Source organism: Struthio camelus, chromosome 2 (genome assembly GCF_040807025.1).
Source record: "Struthio camelus isolate bStrCam1 chromosome 2, bStrCam1.hap1, whole genome shotgun sequence".
Classification (NCBI taxonomy): domain Eukaryota; kingdom Metazoa; phylum Chordata; class Aves; order Struthioniformes; family Struthionidae; genus Struthio; species Struthio camelus.
In genome coordinates this window covers 51,352,456-51,377,589 of record NC_090943.1, presented here as the reverse complement: position 1 = coordinate 51,377,589, position 25,134 = coordinate 51,352,456, and the positions used below count along the sequence as shown (strand labels likewise).

The 25,134-nt window shown below is 42.1% G+C and overlaps 1 protein-coding gene across 2 annotated transcripts; it reads right to left on the bottom strand.

Moving 5' to 3' along the window:
• Positions 1-949: 949 nt before the first annotated feature.
• Positions 950-24,389, bottom strand: CTNNB1 (catenin beta 1). 2 transcript variants are annotated; one of them, XM_068935676.1, is made up of 16 exons: positions 23,994-24,389; positions 9,679-9,739; positions 8,967-9,194; positions 8,553-8,806; positions 8,227-8,465; positions 7,942-8,143; positions 7,480-7,624; positions 6,901-7,004; positions 6,475-6,813; positions 6,050-6,208; positions 4,828-4,947; positions 4,545-4,695; positions 4,331-4,452; positions 3,018-3,078; positions 2,040-2,260; positions 950-1,730 (listed from the first exon to the last, which is right to left on the bottom strand). In XM_068935676.1, the coding sequence occupies exons 2-15, from the start codon at positions 9,689-9,691 to the stop codon at positions 2,052-2,054; spliced, it is 2,346 nt and encodes a 781-aa protein (XP_068791777.1). In that variant the 5' UTR covers positions 9,692-9,739; positions 23,994-24,389; the 3' UTR covers positions 950-1,730; positions 2,040-2,051. The 2 variants fall into 2 exon arrangements, with proteins under 2 accessions (XP_068791777.1, XP_068791776.1); XM_068935675.1 differs by having other exon boundaries at positions 24,026-24,389.
• Positions 24,390-25,134: the final 745 nt, after the last annotated feature.

Here is a 25,134-nt window from a genome sequence, read left to right as displayed (position 1 = left end):
TTTGTACTTTTTTACTGGTGTTTTCTTATACTGCATTAAGTATGATATCCTGTCTCTTTTTTGTAGCTTAACAGCTGAAATGACAGCTAGAGTTACTAGATATGGGAAAAAGATTACTGCAAGCTCTTACAAGGTAGCTTTTAGTTGGTAAGATGCTTTCTAGTAATGGTCCTCTAGTGCAAGTGTGACTGAGAGAAAGCAGGGTTGCTGAATGATGAGACTTGCCTCTGCTTGCAGTTACACCAGCTTTGCTCCACAAGCAAAAGGGTTCACTGCTCCAGGGGTGCAGGCAGATTGCCACTGCAAGCCCCTTGCTTACTTTTGCAGTTTCAGTCAGCTCTCAGCCCCTTGGGCTACAACCCAAGGCCATGATCTTTCACTTCACACTGTGAGGGCTGCAAACTGCTGCACTGAGGTAGAACAGCAAAGCAGCATGTGCTCTAGGCAAAGAAAGGCTGGTGACAGCTGGTCAGTGCTGATGGGCACAGACTAGGAGTTACCAGCAGTTTGAAAACTGCTTTCCCTGCTTCCTCAACCTAGGAGAGTTACATACACTAACTAACTGAAGACTGAGGACAACTGAAAAGGGGTTTAAGTTCTTAAAGGACCTTTGTCTAAAGTGGTAATGGACCTGAACTAATATGTTGCTTTTTTTTTTTTTTTATAAAAAAAAAGTCCAGAAGTTAATAGTTGCCTCAGGTCAGGCTAGACTTGACCCAATACTGGGGAATCAGCCTTAGCAAAGCATCTTCAGTACAAAGCAGAAAAACTGCATCATGTCATTTGGATTCTGCATTGCAAGAGATGAATAGTCCACAGTGGGATTAAGTAGGGAAAGGGGTCTTGGTTTCTTCCTCTGAAGTACTGAATTTGTTCTACATTTGCAGGACAACTTTCAAGAACTGTAACCATGCATACACTTTACAATCTGAAATAAATTGACACAGAGTGAATTAAAAGTTTACTTTAATTTTGAACCATTTTATAACTGCATTTTTCTCATGAAGCATCTGTATCACAGCAGGCTACAATAACTTTGGGATAAAAGGCAACTGGTAAACTGTCCAATACAAGGTTCCAAATAAACAGTTCTTACTGGCCCCTACCCAGACATATCCCAGATAAAGTTTTTGATCAAAAACATGAAATAGATCCACCTGCTTATTTTAAGCATATTAAAAAGGAAACTAATTGGACCATTTCTATTTGTCTAGTTTTTTTTTATACAAAAAGGCTACACAATGTTACACTTTATTCAGGATACAATTAGAGCGATTATGAATTAGTGTTCTACACCTTTACTCAATTCTTAAAAATTAGAAACTGCTGTAGCATATTCACTATAACTTAATACTACAAGAGACTTAAAAAAAAAAAAACTAACAACAATTACTGCAAAAAGAAAAGCTACTTTCAAAGCAAGCAAGGTCAGTACCATTACAGAGATTTAAAAAAAATAATAAATTTTTAACAAGCAAGGCTAGGGTTTGATAAATTCCATCTTGCAATTCATTCTTGTGCATTCTTCGTTTCTTGAATCACTCCCAAAATCCATTTGTATTATTACTCCTCGACCAAAAAGGACCAGAACAAAAAGTTTACTTCAATTGTTCCCATAGGAAACTCAGCTTGGTTAGTGTGTCAGGCACTTTCTGAGATACTAGCCCACCCCTCGAGCCCTCTCAGCAACTCTACAGGCCAATCAATGCAAGTTCATTCAGATGATACAGCTGCAGAGAGAGGAGGGGGAAAAAAAAAAAAAAGGTGTCAGTGTTCTTGAGTAAATGGTTATTTTAACATATTAAGACTGCATGAAGCTGGTGCACAAGACATTACAGTTAATTACTTCCACACTTCACGGCAGAAGTCAGTTTGGAGTGTACCAATCACATTTCCAGAGCATTTATTCAGTGTTCTTGCAAACTGGGACCCATTTAAGCCATTCCCTCCCTGCCAACCAAGTCCTCAGTCCACTAATCTGTTTTGCTTTTCCTTTTTTTCCATTTTCTTTTTTTAAATTCAAGGTTTGAGCTTCTTACCTAAAGGATGATTTACAGGTCAGTATCGAACCAGGCCAACTGATTACTGTCACCTGGAGGCAGCCCATCCATAAGGTCCTGGGCATGGCCAAGATCTGGCAGACCATCAACTGGGTAGTCAGCACCAGGGTGGTGGCCACCCATTTCATGTTCCATCATAGGGTCCATACCCAAGGCATCCTGACCGTATCCGCCAGAGTGGAAAGAACGGTAGCTAGGATCTAAGAAAGTTAAAGGTGGCAGAGGGAAACAAAGCATAATGTTAACAGATGTTAGATGCATCAGAAGCTGCAAGTATAAGTGTGTGAGAAGATCTTTATAGCCATCTAATTATTTTTTTTTTCCTAGTTCAGCCCAGTTCAAAAGAATCTGTTGGCTGCCCCTAATGGCTACTCCATTGTTTGAGACAGCCTTCCAGTGTGATTCTGCAGACAAAGCACACTGCAGTCAGAAGCATGAGCAGATTCCAGCCAAGCCATTAGTCTGCATAATAAACAATACTAAAATTCAACAATACTGCAGCAAAACCAGCCTCCAGGACTGTAGACTTGCTTTGGAAAGACTAGTCAAAATAGCTTCAAATCCTTAGGGATAGGTTTGAGTTCAAGTCTAGACATTTATGGACTAATACAGCCAAGTACCAGGATTTGTTTTAAAGAAAAATCGCACTTTTGGAATTGTCAAGCCCATTTATAAAGGAATTAAAAGATCTGTGGAAACAGCAGCTCAGTGGGAGATGCTCTCACAAGACTAAAGACAGGAGACACCAGTTTTGCACATTCATACAGCTCCCAATTCAATACAGCTGATGCTGTTGCAGAAACTGGTTATTGGAACTGGCAGTTCCCCATCTGCCTGTCAGTTTGCAGCATCTCACTGAAGAGTGAATCACTCTTTGCTCATTTGTGGTTCTCCTTTAAGTCTGTGACTTGACTTCATCCAACTTAAGTTTAGTCAAGGGGAACAGAAGACACATACCATCTGGGCGGTATCCAAGAGGTTCTCCCTGGGCACCAATATCAAGTCCGAGATCTGCCGTCTAGAGGTACAGAAAAAGTAACAAAACATTCTTAGTGTCAGGTCTTTGGGGCAACATTAGTTATTTAGTGTTTCAGAAGTTTTAAAGGTCGCCCTAAACCCATTTTTAGCAACTCTTCTGCAGTGAGCACTGCAGCATGGTACTTATGTGAAAATGAAAAAGCCTTTTAACCCAAGCATCTGCATCTATTACATAACAGACAAATTTAGGCACAGCAATCCATAGCTCACTGGAAGGAGGTTTGTTTGGGAACAAGACAGATAGGGCAGGTCTAGGAACGCTCCTTCTCTGCGATACCTGCCCAACTTTTGCAAGTCAGCTGTTCAGAGATTCGCAAGCCAGCAATATAGCACTTAATAGTTTTGAACGGACCTCCCCAAGTTTGTCCAATTACAGAATTGCATATCTGCAATCTAATTACATGACTCTGATCTGGAAGAGATATCCTCTTTTAGCTGTTCTTCACATAACTGTGGTGGATGTATACAGATTTTAGGGACACAGAAGGGTAAGCACTGAACTAGTACAAATCAAAGACTACTGTCCTGGAAGTCCCTCCTTACTGTACTGTAAGGACATAGAGGACAAGGTAGGCTCCTGAGCCTTAAGAATCTAGGAGAAGGAAGAGACTTGGCGAAGCCATCCCTCCACCCCATGCACACAATTTGTTTTCAGTCTCAGTTCACTCTAGAGCCCTTTAAGCATCAAAAAGGGCAATGCGTGATAATTAGCCTGCAAATATTTTCAAATCTCAGAGCTTAATCCTAAGGAGAATACAAGTCGCATGCCCACCTCAAGCTACATGGTTTGCCTGAAGGAAGCCTCACAGAGCACATTTATATTTATGCTTCCCTCAAATCTGAATGGACTTTTCATATCTGCAAGGAAAGCTCAAGAACAGCTGCTCTAAGGCTGCTTGCTCTTGATCTCGCTCAAACAAATCTATATGCTTCAGGAACTCTAGTTCTGCAAAATTTTCTTCTACTATGCAATGGATTCCCCAAACCCTCAGCCTCATATAAAGTCTTGTCCTACAGGAAGAGTACACACATCAAGCTTGTATCATTTCCTGGAGGTCTAAAAGCACAGGTTCACAGAACCTCAACATGTGGAAAGTACAGCAGCTGCAACCACATGCAAAGATGAACCTGTATTACTGGAGGCATCTACACTCCGCTACAAGGAAGGAAGGAAGGAGGACCTGGAAGCACGGTTCTCCCCAGGGAAGAGTTAATACAAAGATGCAAATCACCTCATTCCAAGCCATTGGCTCAGTCCGGAACAGAGAGCTTGTCAATTCAACAGAAAGTCGCTTCTTATAGTCTTGTGGTTTGTCCTCAGACATTCTGAACAGCACTGCAGCTGCATATGTTGCTATTGAAATAGAGCAAGTTTAGTAACAGTCAAGTTTTCTATCCAAACATACAAGTTTTGGGTTTTTTTTGTTTTTTTAAATGTTCACTTACCAACACCCTCATTCCTAGAATGAAGCAGTTCTGTTAAAGGGGCAGTTGCTCCTTCAGCTTCAATTGCTTCAGCTGCTTCCTTGTCTTGAGCCAGTTCACAAAGTACACCTGCAGCTACTCTCTGGATATTCTCAATGGGAGAGTACAATAACTGCAATCAAAACACAAGAGTTTCTTTAGCTCTTCAGCACAACTGGACTTCGCAATTCTACCAAACAAACATAAGTGCCATTTTACTTTTTCCAATACATACTATATAGCATTTTCTTGAGCTCTTGCTTACCTGCACAAATAGTGGAATGGTATTTAGACCCCTGATTACGATTCGATTATGAACATCACGTGCAAGAATATGCAGGGCTCCAGTGCAGCCCTCAACAATTTCTTCCATACGCACACCCTCCTGGTTAGAAAAAGAAAAAATATATATATATTTTTTTGAGTTCAGATATTGAGTGCTATCTTCTAAAAAGACTGTCAAAAAGCTGGTCCACAATTTAGTACTACCCTGTCAAATAACCAACCAAACTTGGCCACTGCACAAACATCCCCCCGCCCCCAACAGGGCTCATTATCCACTGTTTACTGGTGGCTTACAAACTTACATGCCTGTTAAAAGAGTTGGCCTGGTTTGTCCAACTAAATGCAGATTCCAAAAGAGAAGGGGAAGCACTGCAGGAAAGATGCACCCCAAGTTCTCATTTTTATATTAGTTCAATATAAACTTAAATGTCTAGCAACACTAGGTTCCCTCACCCCCCCACCATCCCAAGCTGAATACTTAAGCAGCTTGGCAGTTTAGCAAGTTTGAAACAGCAGTAACCAGTAATGAAGAGGCCCCTCTTGCCTCTTCAAGTGTTAGGAGAGTCCCATCCTAGTAGGTATCACTTCCATTTATTCAGGCTAAGGCAACTTTCCCTTTGTTAATATGTTTAACTGGGTGTGCGTGTGGGGTGGGGGGGGATTGAGATTGATCATGCCATATTGACCTTGTATCTAAACATGGTAAAAAAGCATGGAGCCTGTACAATTTATCAGTATTTATGACTCTAGGCATCCTTGAAGATGAACATTAAGCTGTGATAGCATTATTCCTAAATCCCTTGTTCCAATAAGGATGTGACTGTTCTACTTTCCTGGTAGAGAGCTACCTCCTTGCCAGGACAGGCAAAACTAGTGTTACTCAGAACATTAAATGCTTGGTGAATCTAAATAAGTGCTCGAGAGGGTCTCATTAAAATAAGATCCAAGTTTTTTGTTTGTTTTAATTTTGTTTTGCTTTAGAAACACCTCAGGTCTCTTAAGACAGAATTATCAGTATGCTAACAGGAAAACATAAATTACAGCAAACATCAGGACAACAGCTATTTAGAGCAAACTATATAGCAGATACAGACTGGCATCTGCGGAGTTTTAGAGCAAACTATATAGCAGATACAGACTGGCATCTGCGGAGTTTTAGAGAAAAGTTTTACACCTAGCTTTAGTTAACAGCAGCCGCTTACCACAAACTGCTGTTGTGTTCCGCCCATAGAAGTACGTCGCTGGGTATCTTGATGTGCTCTAACCAGCAACTGAACTAGCCTTGGAATAGCACCTTGTTCACGCAGCGGGGCATGGTTTGCAGGACAGAGAGCAAGGTTGCGGATCAGACCAACGGTAGCCTGCAGTTCAGAAGGGGGATGAAGAATAAAGGAGCATGAGGGATGCTTTTTTTTTTTTTTTTTTTTTTTAAATTCAGTTAGGCCTGAGGAGTTGAACCCCTGTTAGATACAATCTGAAGTTGAGCAACTGAAGTAACTTTTCTATCAATCAAGTTACATTCTCCAACACTTCGGAAAAAAGTATTTTTCACACTTAGGGTAGAAGTCTGCTGTTACCTTAAAAAACAACCAGTTTGCAGCACTGCAACCTGGTAACCATTATTTACCTTGATCAAAGGCCAGTGTGAGGGCGGGTGCAAGAGTTTAACCACCACTGGTAGTCCATAATGGAGACGTACTGCATTTTGAGCCATCTCAGCTTCTTGATGTCTGCTGGTGAGGTGACGGAGTGCACAGATAGCAGGTTCTGTGATGTCTTCCCTGTCTCCAGCCCGAAGAACTGTGCGCACGAGAGCTTCAATGCCACCAACTTGGCACACCATCATTTTGTTCTTGTAATTGTTGCAAGTAAGGTTAGAAAGAATGCCAGCAGCACAAGTTACAACATTGATATCATCTGATCCTAAAAGCTGAACAAGAGTTCCTAGAAGGCCTTCCATTCCCTCCTGCAAAGGAAGAAGAAAGAAAATTTAGTCTCTCTCCCCTTCTACTATCGTAGCTTTTGATCCTGATCCCTTAGAAGGGCCACTTACCTGCTTGGTTGCAGCATCTGATAGATTTCTCAGAGTCCAGAGACAGTTCTGGACAAGACGCTGGCTTGGATCTGTAAGGTGGAGTCCCAAAGCTTGCATCCCACCTAGAAGATGGTACAGTTTTGACACCATTACTTAGAGGCTGATCTTGTGACCAGTACAGTAAAGTACTCTTCTGCTCTTTAAAATCTGAGTGCATAACTCAAAGTTTCTGGTTCTTTCCTGGCATTAGTATCCTACTATGGCTGGGCCCTAACACTTGATTACATCTCAAAAAAATCAGAGATGCTTTTTGCGATGCTGAAGACCTTCCAAACGTACGCATATTCTAACGGGACAAATCTAACAATGCTCAGCCGCTAAGCCACAAAGACACCCAAGTAACAACATGGTAAGACTTATAAAAATCTAAAAGGCAGTCTGCTTTTAGTATACTACAGGCCTCCCAAAACTAGTTATAGACTGAAGGACCAGAGCCCAGCTTTTGATGCTGGCAGCATCCACTCTTGTGTTAAATGTACTGACCCTAAAGTACAGTATAGCTTTTTAAGTTATCACAAGTGCAAGTAAACTACTTACCGGCCTCAACAATAGCAGGTTTGTTGCTGGAGCAGACTGACAGCACCTTCAGCACCCTACTTGTGGTCCACAATAGTTTCTCGTAAGTATAGGTCCTCATTATGTTTACTAGAGCCTGGGGCCCACCACTTGCCAGAATAATCAGCTGAAAGACAGCAAAAAGGTAACACTTCTGTCACCTCCTGTGCACATGAGCAAGCAGTAACTGTTGCCGGCCTACATCCATCATATGTTATGGAACTCTAACAAGACTGTTCACCTCTTCAACCAGTCAGGCACGTAAGTCTTGCGATCTTGTTATAAACAAGACTGTATCCACAAAACAGCATCCCTCACCTTAGCAAGGCTGGGACTGTGGCAAAAGCCTGAGCAGTCAGAATACAGAGCTCAGTACAGAGGAACTCATAGGCCATCCACAGCAAGCTTGCTCATCAGAAGCGCTTCAAAAGGTGAGGCACTTACCTTACTTTCCTGATTGCCATAGGCTAAAATCTGAAGGCAGTCTGTTGTGATGGCCAAGAATTTAACATTTGTCTTGTTGAGCAAGGCAACCATTTTCTGCAGCCCACCAGCTAGACGGACAGCCATTTTGGCTCCTTCCTGATGCAACAGGAGATTGTGAAGAGTTGTGATGGCATAGAACAGCACAGAGTCCACTGGGGACCTACAAAAGCAAAAATCTAGTCAGTACCTACACCTACCTGCACAGGCTAAAAGCCACAAGTACTGTCTCATCAGGCCACGTACCCAAGCATTTTAACCAAAGCAGGGATGCCTCCTGATTTGAAGATTGCCAACAAGCCTTCACGGTGATGTGAGAGATTGTGTAGTGTACCTGCAGTACAACGGGCTGTTTCCACATCATTTGTATTCTGCATGGTACGCACAATAGCAGATACCATTTGAGGAGACCTCATAATAGCATGGCGAGACGCTTCCTTTTTGGATAACTGATGAACCATAACTGCAGCCTTGTTCACCACCACCTAAAGAAATGTTTGAGGCAAACTGTTAGTTTTAAGGTAATTAAAGAGGCTCCATAAACAGGCTACACAGGTAAGATTCATACATACCTGGTCCTCATCATTCAACAGTTTGGTCAGTTCAGGGATTGCACGAGTTGCAAGTTCAGCATCATCTTGGTAGTTTATCAAATTAACAACAGCATGTTTTAACATCTGGGATGGCTCAGCCAGGCGTTGCACATTAGTTGGATGAGCAGCATCAAACTGTGTGGATGGGATTTGCATTCCTTCATCCAGTGTTTCAGGGAACATAGCTGCACGTACTCTCTGAGCTCTAGTCATCGCATACTGGCCATCAATATCTGAAAGACAAGATGAGTCTTTACTTCCTGCTAGAAATAAAAAGCTTATCTTATAGACTAGTAATAACTCAGTATTTAGGTTTATGCATCAGCAGAACTAGGGTTGCTTAGAAGATAAGCTTCATGTTTAAGTAAACCAGTGTAATAGAGAAGGACATACCAGCAACCTGTTCCTGGGTAAAGGACTGAGAGAATCCCTGCTCCCACTCATACAGGACTTGTGTTGTGTCCACATCTTCTTCTTCAGGATTTCCCTTGCCACTCAAGGAAGGAGCAGTAGTTGTGGCACCAGAATGGATACCAGAGTCCAGATATGACTGTTGCTGCCAATGACTGACTGCTGCTTTTCTGTCTGGCTCCATTGCCATATCCAATTCCATCAAGTCAGCTGTAAGAAATCATTGTTGAACAATTAAGCTCAGAATTATTCCACCACATATTAGTCCCTCAAGAGATGACACAGATTTCAAATGAAAATAAACTGTTAAAAACAACCATATCCGTTCAGCAGAAGTAGCACTGTGAGCAAGACAGCAGTTTTAATCTGAGGCATTACCCCAAACCAATATAGACATCTACAAACCTGACCAGCAGGCAGAGCAGATACTGTTACTGTGATTGTCCTGATTTGTACTGCCTAAAGGTTCCCTTTTCACCTAGTATGATTAGGTACTTGAGTGTATTCAAGCACCCAAAATGTTTAAGATGACAAACTTGTGTGCAGGTTTGAGTCCCAGTGATGGGGCATTCATTAGTGCAGCAGAACAGACATCATCCAATCCAAAGTGATTTTTACAAAGGAAAATAAGGACCTATAGCCTGTTTCACGCTGCTGGATTCTAATAAAAGAAATTGTGTGATGTATTATATACCTTGGGTTGCCATGTTCCTTGATGTGCTCCCAGAACTCTTTCCCGTTACCTTTCAGAGATCCTAAAAAAGAAGTTTACAATTTACTAAACATTCATTAGGATTTCAAAATAGAATACTAGAATCACAGACTAAGGCTTAGCACGTCTTGCCATTTCACTAACGTAGCAAGTGTAACTGATGCCTATTAGCAAACTCCCACTAACAGAGGAGCAGAAAAGTCAGATGTTTCACTCAGACTTTTCCTGACAGACTGTGTGTGTATGTATACAAATCACCTCTTAAAAACATAAGAGAAGGAACTGAAAACTGACCATAATGGAGCCAGTTTTGGCTCTTCCTATCCTTAGGTAAAAGAAAGTCCAGACATTAGTTTCCATAGCTTTAGATGTGCTGCCCAGGCAAGAGCTAGATGTCAGACCTGCTCTTTCTCCTCATGAGACAGAGGAGTTCAGCGGTCCTTTAAGATTAGGAAAAATGTTCGATACAAGGCTACAGTGACAATATCTATTAAGAAACATGAAATGATAATTAAAGGCAAGCTACTATTATTTCAATGGTACAAAGACTATCAAAAGCTTTACAACTGAACCTCCTTCTTTACTCCTTTTCTGTACCACAAGAAGATAGGTTTATTGCTACACAAAATATTCCTCAGGTTATTAAATTGAAAGTTGAACCAGCCTTGGAAACAAATATCCTCCTTTAGTTGCACACATTAAGTCATCAAATTCACCTTTCTTTTTTTTTGCGGAAAGCCAAGATAATTAAGTGTGGGGGGCTGAAATATTATCAACTGCCATGTCAAACTCCTCAGTATGTGCTTCCATGTGGTATCACCAAACAGTACAGGAGTACTTGTACCATAAATCTACACCTGTTTTCTCACTAACCTGGAAATAGAAACTCAGGGCAGCAGCTTCACAGTATGTCAGTCATAGCTGTTGGATTTCCATTTATTTCATTTGCTTCCTGTCCCCCCTGCAGTCCAACACTGTTTTCAGAACAAACACAGTGCTGGTGACAACCTATTCTAGGAGCTAACCAAGCAGAAATATTTGTAGTGGTAACTAGCGCAGTGAGCAAAACCATCTCTTCCAGCAATCAGCTTTCAACATGCCATTAGGTGTTACAGCTTTGCTGATCAAAACATTCCTGGACAATGAAATAAAGGCAAGCCACTAATCTCTTTAAAGGATAGGTTTGAAGTACTCTGCCAGGAAATAAAGACCATACTTGTGTAAAGACAGACTTCACAGTTTAAGTGTTTCCTTCAGGAGTAGCTTATAGAAAACCATAACGAAACAGAAGTCAGGCCTGCAGTTTCAGGCATCTTGCTGAATAGATTAGGCAACTCTGAGGCAAGCTTACCTTTCACTGTCTGAGCTAGCTACAGAATACCCTAGCAGCTTCTGATCAAGCTCATTACTTGGCTGCACAAGTGCCAGTGCTGTCTGACTCTGCACTGCCACTTTTGCCAGTGGTTCTTTTAAAATGGACAGCAGATTTGCCTCTGCAGCAGATAAGCAGCACTGAACATGACAAGACATATAGTAAGCTATGTAGCTGGAAAGGCTTACTACCTAAACTGGTCCTACTATCCCACAGCCTGGAGACTGGCCAGTTCAGAGTCCACTTCTCACATTCTGCACAGAGGATGCATAGTGCAATTACAGCACTGACAATACCATTGTGTTTTTCCAGGCCTTTGAAATCCTGCAAAATATTCTTCCAACATGCTGTTAAGAGTCTAGCGTGAACAGTGGTAAGGGGAAGAAGAGACTAAGCCATGCTGTCAAGTTCACCATTAATGCATAAATCCTCCTGACCGGCTAGGTTGGAGGAAGTACTTAAACACAGTCTCGACAGCTCCTTGTAGGCCTTACACATTACTTTGTCAGCCCCACTAACATCTTCCAAACAGCCAAAAGTGGAATAGCATTAAAGGTTAAAATTAGTATCTTTTACCCACTAGTCCCCACTGTAAGTCAGATGCCCAGGAACATATTCTTTAACCAATAATCTTTCTAATTAAATGCAATTTTTCCAACATCAAACTGTAGCGAGATCTAGCCACTATACTCAATTAGCAACGAGCTTAGCACAAAAGCAGCTCTACTTTTTATTATAACCTTCCTTGCCTTCTCTTAGCAGGACACTGCTAATAGAAATCCATCATCAGATTAGTTCAGAAGTTAACATATTGGTAGCTATATCAGCCAAGAGCGCTGATTGTGTTTTGAGATATTTATTACTACCTTAGATTCCAATACGCAATAGGGGATTTGGAAACAATATGTATCGCTTCCTTCCACTGTCAAGTTCTGCACAAGTGAAAGCAGTTGGCTTATAGTAACTACACTCCGAAATGCTGGTTTCACTTGCAGCACGCTACAGTAGTCAGAATGAGTAGCTGTACCAATCCTACAATCCAAGGGACTAGGCTAGCTACCGCACTGCAACAACATGTTAGCACTTAAGGATACTGAATTAAGTGTTCAGTCTGTTTCAGACTGTATTATCAGTCAGAAATATTGTCTGACATAGAAAGGCTGACCTTAGATGAGCCTGTTAGGTGCACCTCAAAGTTTCTAGCTTTTTAGTCTCCATTTCACAGAACTGTAACAAAACAAACAAAAAAGATGCCACAGCAATTCCACCTAGCATTTTTGATTTAAATAGGAATTTGGTTTTAATCCTCAGAGCTCAAAATAACTGCAGATTAAAAATATCCAAGGAAAAGGAGCCTGTTAAGTTCATTTTTAGGGTTCCCATAACCAAACACTCTCCCATATTTTCCTTCCAGTTCTCGTCTCATTTTAGAGGGGTAAATTGAGCCCAGTTACTACCTCTGACAACGGGAGTAACAACCTCAAAGCAGGTATGTTTGTGCTATTACTTCCCTGACAGAAACCAACATGCCCAAGGGGGGAGGGGCAGGAACAACACACACACCTCACCCACCTTACTAAGGTAACGATGCTTGTACTAGTCAAATATGAAGCATATACCAGGTCCTTTAAGTCTAGCACCCATTCAAACTAGTATTTTGGGGGGAACACAACTAGTGACGTTACATTATCAAGGTCAGTAACGCACAGATCTTAGCCATCAGCAAGAGACAATTATTCATTACACTTTACAAACTAAAGACAGACAGCAAGCTTCTGTAAGCTTCACCATGTTGAATTCGGAGCACCAGGTAGTCTCATTAAAGTCGGAGTTTTGAAAAGTGTGATGCTATATAGAAAACCGACAGGATGTACTGCCAAGAGTTATGGGACCATTAGCCGCTTAAAAACCTTCCCCATGACCACATCCACTTGTTAAAAAACAGAGCCGATTATGCTTGCTTAATGGAGGACTCTTTTGTTGATATTCAACTCCACTGATATTGCACTGGACTGGACTATGTACCATCAGTCCCACTCTTTACTTGAAATCTTTAAGAAACTCAGAAAAATGGTTTTGCAAGCTTAACAGGCTTATGAACTACTCAGATATTACTACAGAAGAGCAATTCAAATTCCCTAGTTTTGAAGAGAAAGAGAGAAGGAATATTTTAATGATGAATAAAACTTAACATGCCAACTTCTAATTTTGGAGAAGAGTTAGGCACGTGTCAGGTAGGTCAGCAAACCTATTCCATTTCTCAAATGCGAGCAACAGTTCTGAACAGCTCCAGTAAAACCTAGAAAGTTTTCTTTCTAAAGCTGTAAGACTCCATTTGGATACAGGGCACAGCAGAAGATTTACTTTTGCTGTCCTACAGACTGTGAGAACCAGAAAAACAGTATGTCAAGGGGTGAATTCCAACCCGACATTTACCTGCCTGCTACATCAAGACAATACAGAACATCTGCATCTCTGCTGCAGTTTATCTAAGATAAACCCATTTTCATTATCAGTTAAGCCAAGATGTTAGCCTATGAAACAGCCCATATTTATAGCTTATGTTAAAAATGGTCTGTTTTTTCCCTCCAATTTCCAGTTTACTGTCTGAAACATGCTTAACAGAAAACCATCATTAACATTTATTCAGATTATGCCTGACAGATCTGATAAGACGTTCCCCCGCTTTGTAAGACAAGCCGATTGACAGAGTTTGAGAGTCTTCCAGAAGCCTTTTACCTGAAAGCAGCATTTTGGTAAGCCTAGTATCAGAAAGAAAGATTGACACATCCCAATCACTGTAATCCATTTAAAGGGAACATATCCATTGACCATGTTTACATAAAAAGCTGTATTAACATGAGCTCAAGATACAGTCACTTAGACTGAGGCTGCTGCATCTCATCTAGGACAGGTCAAGGAACTGCATCCTTAACCGTCTGTGATGAATGACGCTAACATTTCCTTACTTAGGACATGCAGATTTTAATCTTGTCATGAAGTTACTGCAGTCAAAAACATGGATGATACACAAAAATGGAGAAGAGAAGAACATTTAGTGGTAATCAGTTTTCTCCAAGTCTTCAGAAGTTGTTGCAAGCACTTGAAGCATTACTGGAAGCATTCTTTGGATCTACTTTTGTATCAGCCTTTTATTCCAGATGAAAGATAATTTCCTCCCTCCCTTCCAGTTTTCTGACCAGAGGAGCATTCCCACCATTGTTTTGAGCAATCTTAATTTTTATTCAACTACAAGCAGAAAAATGGCAAGTAACTAGCCTTGTTCCACATTCGTCTTTACAAAGTGAACAGTTAGCAGCCAAAATATACCAGCATCATCAGTCCCACAGCTAATAATGAGTTAACCATTACACTGATTTCTAGAATTGAGCATTTTTAATTTAAAAAAAGCTATCATCTTATCCTGGAAGCAGCCGTTCTATTTTCTAGAAAGGGAAACCAAGGAGGGGGGAGAAGGCTATTCTCAAAGCAAGATAATACTGATAACTACTGGATATATCATGGAAGCTTTCATGGCATGTAAACTTTCCCTCAGAGATCAGTGGTTGACCTTATTTCCTTAAGCAATCTTTGGTCTTACCTATGCTATAGGTCTAAGCATCTTCCAACACACACGTGTTTCTACCACTTTTAGTCTACCAAAACATTATCCGATTGAGATGGGCATTTAATATTCATTAGGAATAACATTAAACTGATTAACAAGAACTCCAAGAAAGGTTTTGAGTTAGGCATCAGTAACTTTTTTCCTTCAAAGAAAAAAAAATTTTTTTTTTTTCTTGGAAAGGGAGAGGAGAGAGAAGTTACAAGTGACCTGTAAAAACTGATTTATAGACTGCTTTAACCAGATGAAGGCAAGGATAGTACTTGTGGAAAATGACAATCTGGGGTACTTGCATTCAGCTCCCAACTTTGATCTTCTAGTCTCAGGGTAAGAAGGAAAATATCCTGGAAACTTAACTGGAGGCCTCAATTTAGGAAATCATTTTCTTTTGTAGCTTCACAGGTTAAGAAAGTGCAAGAAGTTTTACCACCAGAAATCTATTCTCAAATAGAGCTGTATAGACCACAATTATTTCTTATTCAAAGGAGAAAGAAATCCCTTCTCCCACACCCTCCCAAATATTCAAAAGCAAGTCTGTTAATTTTCAATTCAATGTTATTTTTTTCATCTGGTTTCTACACCAAGCTCTGTGGGTAAAGTATGTTTTATAGGTAATTTTGGAGGTGCTTTATGTAGCAGGTGCTTTTGTAAGACTAGTAAGAGGTCCTGAATGTACAGGTTCAGCTCTCTGTATATTTTAAGAGATTTTTGAAGCTTGCTGCGAGAATGACAGTTTTGGTTTACACCTGTTCCACAGAATGAATGGAAGACACTCCTTCAGTGTAGGAGCAGGTAACATGAGAGATTCACATTTAAAACTTGCATATTAGAAGCACTTCATTTTCCTTGTACAAAGGCAACATATTCAAATACAACAGTTTTCCTTAAACACATTCCATACTCGAAAGAGACTGAAGCGCATTCCCAGATTCTGTTTAAGTTAGTGGCATTTGCCTTATCTTTAGGATTCTTGCTTCTCAGTTCCTAAACTTGTATTAGTCTTCACAACAACAAGGTGCCTGTTTGATTCATTTATCTTGCGCCACCCAATTATAACTCTTCTGCGCAATTAGTTTGAAGTCAGAATGGTTATAACCAAGGTTAGAATGTTTGACGCATTCATACATGACTCCTGAATCAAGAAATTAAAATTTTCAAATCCCTCCTCTCACCAGCAGTTTAAGAGCCTGGGTGGACAAAAACACTATGAACCTCATTTGAAAACTACTCTTTTAATGATGGCTATGGGCTGTGAGTTATTTTTAAACATAGAAACATAGCACTTGGGTATTTGTGAGACGGTGAACTTGAGAGACAATGAAATTAAAGTTCACTTGATTATCTGTAGCAGGACTTAGGATTTAAAGTTCACACTTTTCACAATATAACAGGTTTTTGGGTTTTTTTTAAGCTTTAGGTAGGCTGATCTTTAATATATGGTAAAGATATATTGTCATATAACTTCTCCAGATACCCTAAGTTACTTCCATTACTTAGGCAATGGAACATGAAAATGAAACAAGTTGAACCCTACAGCCAAGGGGAAAAATATCTTATTTTCACAGCTCTAGAACATTTCTACCTTCTTTCTGGTTACATGGGCGAAACTAACACCAACTCGAAAGTGCCAAGACATCAGATACAGTATCATTACTGTATTTAAATGTTGTGCCAACATGTAGCAGCCTGAACTATTTAAACAGTATTACAGAAAATTAAGAGCTACTGACAGGAATAGAAAACTTAACCTCATTTGCACAGCATGTACCTGTTCTGAAATCCAGCTTACTGATCCTAGACTGCAACAGAACAGATTCATTCATAAACTTTAATTCATGGCCAAAGCAGTTTTGTCACTTCCTCAAGCGACATTTGCTTAACATCTTTCCCTCCAACCAGTAAGGAAAAATATTTCACTCCAGCAACAAATTCAGTATTCTCTTTAGATGTGATAGTAGAAGCATCCAATGCAACATTTTTCAATCTAGAATACACCCAGATGATACCCTTTCGTAGGCATCTGAATGTGGATAATACCTCGCAGACAGCAATATGCTCTACTTTAGATTTAGCTAACAAGATCACAATGAATTTGACTTCTGAACCCAGGAAATACAAGAAAACAGTAACAGTCTCAAGGAAGCTGCATGTAAAGATCTTGAGGTATTATTATTAAAAGACCTTAAAAATTACTGCTATCAAACACTACAAAATTAAGAAATTTGAACAGTATCTTCTTTGCTGACCTTTCCTCAAAGGTTAACAGGCTACAGTTTTTAAGCTTTAATGCAGAATAGAAAAAAAAAATCCTGTTCACATGCTCGTTACCTAAAGCAAACAGTATGCAAGTATTTCTGTTGTTAAGACTCCTCAAAGAAAAAACACACACACAATTACAGCTGCTTAATGGAATAGAGGTATAGGCATCCGGTAGTCTTTACACTTGTAGGTAACCTAGTTTTTTTTAAGAGGATTTATTCTTCCCCAAAAAGCCTAGTGAAGGAAAGAAACCCCTCAAGGCTCATCTGTGAGTCCCTATAGCGTTGAGCACACATGGCAGAGGGGAGGGGAAGGGACCTCAAGAACTGCACAGTACAGTTGTAAGGATCTGTTTTAACACTACTCTTCACTTCCACAAGTATCAGAGCACTATAGACTGGCTGGATTCACAGCACACACTGCTGCTTTACCTTTCCCCTCTACAGCAGGGCAGTAAAGGACTGTGCTCCCCAGCCAACTTGTTGAATGATTAACGGTGACAGCACACTAAGTTCCAAGTGCAGTTGAGACCAGAACATAAGTATAATACGTGCACCAAGATCTACCCCCAACTGAGGACATTTTTTTTTGCTCACCCTAACTACAAAATATCACTCAAAACAAAGATAGTTTTATTCTGTCACTGAATAGCAACTTTAGCCATTAACTAGAATTTCAGGTATCAAAAATGTATCTGAAATGGACTTCAGGAGCCCTCACTGCCAGATAGGAAGTCTTTCAGCCACAGGCTTTGCTAAGTGCTAAGACACAGCACTGCGAGCCACTAACAGAGCCTTCAGCCCCTAACAGCCTGTTCAGTTAGTCAGGGTCTTCACAGGTACTAAGGCTTAAGTACCCTTCAAAAACAACTCATTAAAAGTCTTAATAAAGCAACACTTAACACTGGTCTGTCAAATACCTGACATAACCACTCCAGGTTCTGACCTCACCTGGATCAGAATCTAGACCAAGCTCAACAGGTAAGTTACTAAAAAAATAACAAACCAGAAGAGTATCACAGCTCATCTGAGTACTCATCTGCAAGATCATCCTAAGAAATGAATCTTGGAACTTTATAGAGTCTGCACCCTAAAATGAAGCTGGCAATACCATATAAAAGCCTTTAACACAAGAGTATCTTGTTCTTTGAGAGACATTTTAGAGACGCTTTAATGAAAGTTGCATGTTGCTAGGACATCTAGAGAGAAGTTAGGTACTTAGTAGCAGCTTTCTATTAAGATAGTTTAAGGCTATCCCTGGTGCCTGCAGGATTTTGTTTTATGCTGATCAGAACCTCAGGCTGAGAAGTCACATAGCTGGGAATACTATGGGATGTAAAGACTGCACTTTTGCACAGTCCCATAAACTTTGCTACTTAAAAACATGCAGTATGTGAAATTTCATCGCTCTGGATATGGTCAGTTCATGGAAGTTGCATCTTTTGGATCCTTACCACAATTATTTTGCCCTTTACCTAGGGAGACATTTAAGAGTTGCAAAAGGTCTGCCAACATAATTTTTTATATTCAGAATCATGGGAAAGCATATTAGCAGCTCCTAGAAAGATATGGAAACTTGACAGTCAAAGTAATCTTCCCCCCAGAATAGCTACGCTTGATGCGGTGGGTATTTGTTTACATTCTATAGAATCTCTAATCGTTTCTAAGAGCTATAAGCACTACCTGTGCTCAAGCACTGAAAAGTTTAAAGAAGCTATCAGTTCATGTTCGGGAATGGTGGTTTAATAGAGCTTTTCACTGGCAAGTATACTGCAATGCTAGCAAGATCTGTAACTTAATATAGGTGGCAAAATTGGCTACAAGTATCTGTGCATCCTCCTCCTCTGTCCAAAAGGGTAACTGATGATAGTCTGAACACTTAAGATTAGATGGGAAAAACTGCTTCAACTACTTACCAGATGTTACACATCCGGCTTTAGCACAGAGGTAATATTCTCCTCCACGTAATGCACACATCAATCCTTTAACAGCAGTTTGCAGCTTGGTATTAAAAGGACTGGTACAACAGTTTTAAGTTTATGAACTTGCATTAAGTTTGTAAGACACATTATCAACCCAATTACTGTCTTCACTGCTTAGATCAAGTTATCTCTAAACAAGCAGCATGAATTCATGCAAACTACCTCAGCACTGTTTAGTCAATTCTGTTCAGAAATGGGTTTACTTTAAAGTCTTTTGGTCAACAGCAAGCATTTCTGATGAGGGCTTTCATAAAGCATTCACTACATTTGAGCGTCTTTACGGCTGGGAAAAGCATCAAGAGCTGTTTTATTACCAGCCTAGAGAGTCACCACCTCTTATCTACATTTTGTATACTCCTGCCCTTCTCAGTTACACATGAGCTTAAGGTTTAGTTTGCACTAAAACTCACCTAATCAGGTTACTTTGATTTGCAGCTTTTGGTCCATGTGTCCCTAACCTCACTGAGAAAAATATTTGTGGTAGAGAGTGACAGTAGCCAGGATTAAACAGCATTCTTTAGTCTTACTTAGCCATATACAAAAGTACTGCCATCATCACCATTTAGACATAACTCAGACAAATATTACATGACATTTTTCATTAAACACTTTGTAATCAAGTTCAGCAACAAACCACTACCAACCCTCGAACTTCCTTGCCCCACTTAGTTTTGAGTGTCACAAAAAGATAACTTAATAGTTCTGCAGTCATTTACTATGATTGCATATATCACTATCAACCAGGTTGATATCCACTGTATTATAGAATTACCCTCCCCTACTGCCCATGTAGAACTTGAATATTCATTTCCACACTAATAGAGTGACAGTTTAGCAAAGGATCTCCCTTCCACTCCAATAAATATCTACCCATAATCTAGTTTCTTCTTAGGCTACAACCATGCAAGCCAACCCTTAATATAGATGTTAAGCATTAATCTCTGTGGCTTAGGAAACCAGAGTGATTAGTCATAATTGCACTGACACTAATGAAATACCTACAAATCTGAAAAAGCATATGGCTGCCTTAGCTTGTCTGTCAGAATAACTATGTATTTACAATAAGACATACTAACACCTCAAAAAGTACTGTTTAAGCAACAAACACGCTAACGAGGTCTGACACTATAAATAAGATGTTCCTTCAACTTATTTTAGTTAAGGCAAACTGACAAGTCAACAGTATTTATCAGCACCTTTAGGATGTTAAGATTTCTGGCCACTGGAGGGCACCTGAATTGTAGCTAGGACAATACAGAACCATTTATTAGACTTGCTGCAGTTAGCAAACTTCTCCGATTTATACAAGTCTTTTAGCACAGTCAGTCAGTCTAGAAATGCTAGTCCTTGCAAATATACTTGAATGTGCATTACATTTGTCAATTCCACTAAGATCGAATTAGTTCACTTTTTTTTTTTAAAGCAGCAACCTAGAATGTTAGGTCAACTCTTCCAGTATTTAAAGGAACAAATGTATTCCTTCATCAAGGCACTAACTTTGCTCTACCATTCCTAAATCAAGTAGCTTAGCTAGACTAGTATTACAGAAGTCGGTAACGTACATTGTTTTAGTTTCCTAAAACAGCCTAGAATCTTGATTACTGAAGACCTTACTTTTTAACAATACTTTCGAGTAACTTCTGCACCCACACTTCCCAAGAAGATGAAAGCATGGAGACATTTGTTTTTACATCAAAACAGAGTTAACAGATTCAGGAGGCCAACCTGAGCTACAGGTATGTTTCATCTGCTCATACTATCAATTTGATGTTTCAAATAGATAGAAATCCTATAGAGAAAAAAAAATCCTAAGGTTCTCTACCTTTCACTTGAGGTTGTCGGCACAAAAATTTATCAAGGTACTTTCTTTGCAGAAGAGGCAACACATATCACGCAATACTAGCATATTAAGATATTACGCTTTTGGGCTAAAGTCTGATCACAAACTACAAAAAATTAGCCTTGGAGTAAAGTACCAAAACTAGATACTACAAGTTAGCCACTGTCAAGTTACCTTATGTTGATGAGTCTAGCCAATTCAGATAAGCTAATATACTGCTCTGTACCAAAGCAGCTTCAAAATAACTCTTCCAACACTTCACTAGAAAGTCAGCCAGTAACACTGCCCTGCCCATCTTCCACCAAGATAGTTACTTTGCCTAAAGAAACTGAAAAAGTCACATGCAACATCTTCTGCCAAGGAGCTTGCCGAATTTTGTGTTAATACAGTGCTGTTTCTACAAGTTACAGTTACCACAGATGTTGTCACAAAGCAAGTTAGGAGGCCCAGAACTTGCAAACGCATGTTGTGAGAGCCAAACACAAGTCCTGATTGTCTGCATAGTTTCTCAAAGTTTTATCAAGCCTCACTAAGTATGATCATCAAGATAAGTAAGGTCAGTCTCGATTTTCCTGCTATGGTACACAGCCTACAAAGTCACAGAACAAGTTTTGCTGCAACCAACTGCACAATCATCACAACCCCTGTGTTACCAGCTTTAACTTTGAATTAGCATGAATGATTTTGATTACTGCTGTATTTGCACACTAGTCTAGATACTAGACCATATTTTGCAAAAACAACTTCATGCACGAGTTTTACATTGCACATTCAGACTTCAGTTTACAATGCTAAAGCTTACAATAGCTGCCTCTCCTGTCTCACTCTTGCTGCCTGTCCTCTCCACACCTCAAAATACCCCCAAATTAGTTTAGAAGATCAGCAGTATTACTCATTTTTATCTCTTTTCATCAGAAATTATTTTCTGAAGGGTTAGATATGAGCTTTCGGGAATGCTAAGTCATGAAAGACTAATGGATACATTTTACAAAGAAAACCTTCCATTTGAAAGGCAACTAAGTTTCAGGGCTAAGATTTGATAAACCATTTACTGACACATTATGTAGCCATAGCACAAATAGCAAACTACATATCAAGCAAGAAGGACAACGTATTTGTTACTCAGGCAAGAAAAAAAAAATTGTTTACTGAGGATGTAACAACATTGAACGTTAAGAACTAGCTGACTTTTGGATTAAGCCTTACCCTGAATTAAACCCTTGCTTTTACAATCTATTTTATACTATCCTTTTGTTTGGCATGTTTTTACACTTCTCCCTGATACCCTAGGAAGCAGCCACAGACCAACACGAACACTCCCAAGCATATCAGTTTACACCTAAATACAAGTTATCTGAACTTATAGCCAAGCAAAGAGGACAGTTCTGTAGAATGACCCCTAAAATAGCAAGACATTTAATATGATTCTGTATACAATAGCTGAATTTAGAGACTCAAAGCCTTGTCTGAACATCTAAGTAGCCTTATTTTCAACAGTACCAGCGATCGTGCAACTGACAGTCAGATGATACCTACAGCTGTCAGCACCTTTTAATAAAAAAGGTGAAAGCGCAAGATTAACATTAGGTTCCTGGAGTGGTCAGTTACTTGAAATTCACATTATTACCTGGCTCAGTGGACACCAGTGAATTTGCCTTTTGTGCTGTTTTAAAGATTCGCAGTAACAGCTTTGCCAATCAAGAGCAAAGTCATAACTGATAAAGTTGCTCTCCAGTGTGCTTGAACTTAGGATCAAGAACATCCTGCTCTCTTTCAGGTAAGTTTCTACTCTATGCCTTTACTATATTCTCAGCACAAAGATCCTGTTTTACTAAAACCCCTCCTTGATTTCCTTCCATCGACCTCAGCATACCAGCCCAGCCTCTTTCCATTCACCACTTGCATACTTTGGGGGATGGGAGGACCACAGATGTCTGGAATATACAGAGTGTCAGAACAATGGCTGCTCCATGAGAAAGAGATCAAGAAAAAGTAGCTGATTGCAAAGATTAACATTGCTATTCACAGTCACAAATTGCTGATATTGCCTCCATAGCCTGTGTTTTCTTCCCAAAACTGTACCAAGAACACCTCTTCCCAGAAGCAATCGATTCAAAAAGAAACTGCAAGAGGTCTTATACCAAGTTTTAGTTAGATCAGAGTTTAAGATTTTGCTAGATTTTTAAGAAATCAAACTGCCCCAAGAGGAACCCATCATGCACAAAAGACAGCTCAACTAAGCCGCTGGGGAAAAATACATCTGAAGCTCCTTGTTCCATAGAGTCAGAAATAAGTTTCCATCAACAGTAAGAGCAAGTTGCTTCACACAGCTCAGAACTGCTTTGGTTTGGGTCGCTGGAGGGCCTTCCCCCCCCCCCCCCCCCGGTCGGCCACGAAGAGTAGGCGCTTCCCCCTTCAACAGGGGAGCCCCTACATCGCTTAAGTCATCCTCTGCAAGACTCTGGTAATGTGGGTGTTAAAAACTTAATTTGATTGCTCCTAGCTTCAGGGAGCTTCATTTCGAAGACATCCAGAAGGAGCACAACCTCTCCAACAAACACGCATGCAACTACGACAGAAAACCTACAAGTCAACAGATTAGTTATCTACCTCTGACTGCAGTGACCGTGGTTAGTTAATTATACAAGGTACAGATAAATCCGTCCCCTGCTCTCTTCCCCCTCCTCTCCCCGGTCACTGCTGTGGTCTGGAGCCCACTGGCGAGTCAGCATTCCCTCCTTCCCCTCCCCTCAAAAAAAGAGGAAGAAAAAAAAGGAGAAAAAATCGGTACGAAACTACTCCGGCCTCGACCGCAAACCCAGCGGGGAGCACAGACGCACACAGACCCGCATCGCAGAGTCTCGCCCCCTCCCACAGACCCCTTCAACTACCCCCTCGGCCCAGGACGAGCTTCCCAAGAGACACCTCGGGAAGCTGCAGCTGCCGCCTCCTGCGGCCACGCAGCTGTCCGGACCTCCCAAAACAAGAGCCCTCTCCTCCTTTCCTGTCCTCCTTCCCTCGCTCCCCAACCCCCCACCTCCCGCGGCCACCCGCCTCTCTCCCACCCAAGCAGCGCCCCCCACCCCCAGCCCCGCGCCCTTCCCGCCTCAGCGCCCGGCACACCCCGGACCCCCCAACGGCCACCGGACGCGGCGCCCGCCCCGGCGGCCATCGGGGGGGGGGGGGGGGGAAAGGAGGAGGGTGGCCGGCAGGGGCTCACCCCAAGTTCCCGCCGCAGAAAGTGGCACTAACGTTGTCGCAGGGGGGCGAGAGCGCAGGGTCCCCCCGGGCTCCGGCTGCTGCTGCCCGGGCGATCCCGGTCCCGTCCGTCTTTCCTTCCTTTTTCTCTTCCCCGCCCCCCCCCCGCCCTTCCTCCTCGCTCGACTCTTTGCTGGCGGCGGCAGCACCCCCGCCGCTGCCTCCCGGGTAGCAGCCGTGCGGGGCGGCGGCGGTGTTAGTCCCCCTTCGCCCAAGCGCCGCTGCTGCTCCCACCGCCGTTACCGAGCGAGAGGCTTAAAATGGCGTCGCTCACAAGGAGGTTCTTATAGTGAGCGCCGGGCTCGGCTGTATCCTGCCGCCGCGGCCGGGCCCAGCGCGCAGCATTCCACAGGCGCCCAGCGCACAGAGCAGGGGGGAGGAGAAATAGTGCCCGGCTCCCAGGGCGGAGGGAGACAGAGAGCAGTAGCGGAGGGAAGCGGCCGCGAGCAGGGGGGGAGGCGGCGGCGGCAGCAGCGGCGGCGGCGGCGGCGGCGGCGGCGCGGCGGGGCGGGGGGAGGCAGGGTGGCTGCGGCGGGGCCGGGGCCAGAGGGTCGGGCGGGGGGCAGCGTACCCCGGCGGCGGTGGGGGAAGAAAGGAGCGAGCTTAAGGCTGCGAGCGAAGTTGCTGCCTGAAGGCGGGGGAGAGGCAGCGGCGGCGGCGAGCGGTGGTGGTGGAGGAGCTGAGGGGATTAGCCTGGGGGTCCCCTTCCCTCAGGGCAAAACAGTGCGAATTTTTTGGGACGAGGCATGCGCGGGGGGTGGGGTGGGGGGTGCGAGAGCCCGCTTCCACTTGGCCTCTGGGAGTGGGTTTTATTTATTCACTGATTTATTTAAATTTCGGGGGGTGCGCACGCCGCCAACTAGAGGGGAAACTCTGCGGTTTTCCCCAAGGCTCGTCGCCGACTGCGGAGGACTCGCGGGCCGCGTTAACGCCTTAAAACCGGCCTCTCGCTCGGCTCCGGCCGCCGGCGCAGCTGCTGCCCGCCCCGGGCCGCGCGGCCGCTGCGGCCGTTGGGGCCGTTGCGGCCGCTGGGGCGAGCCCGGGGACAGGGGCGGCGGGGCCCGCTCACGTCGGCGGAAACGCGCTCCGCTCTGCCCTTATAA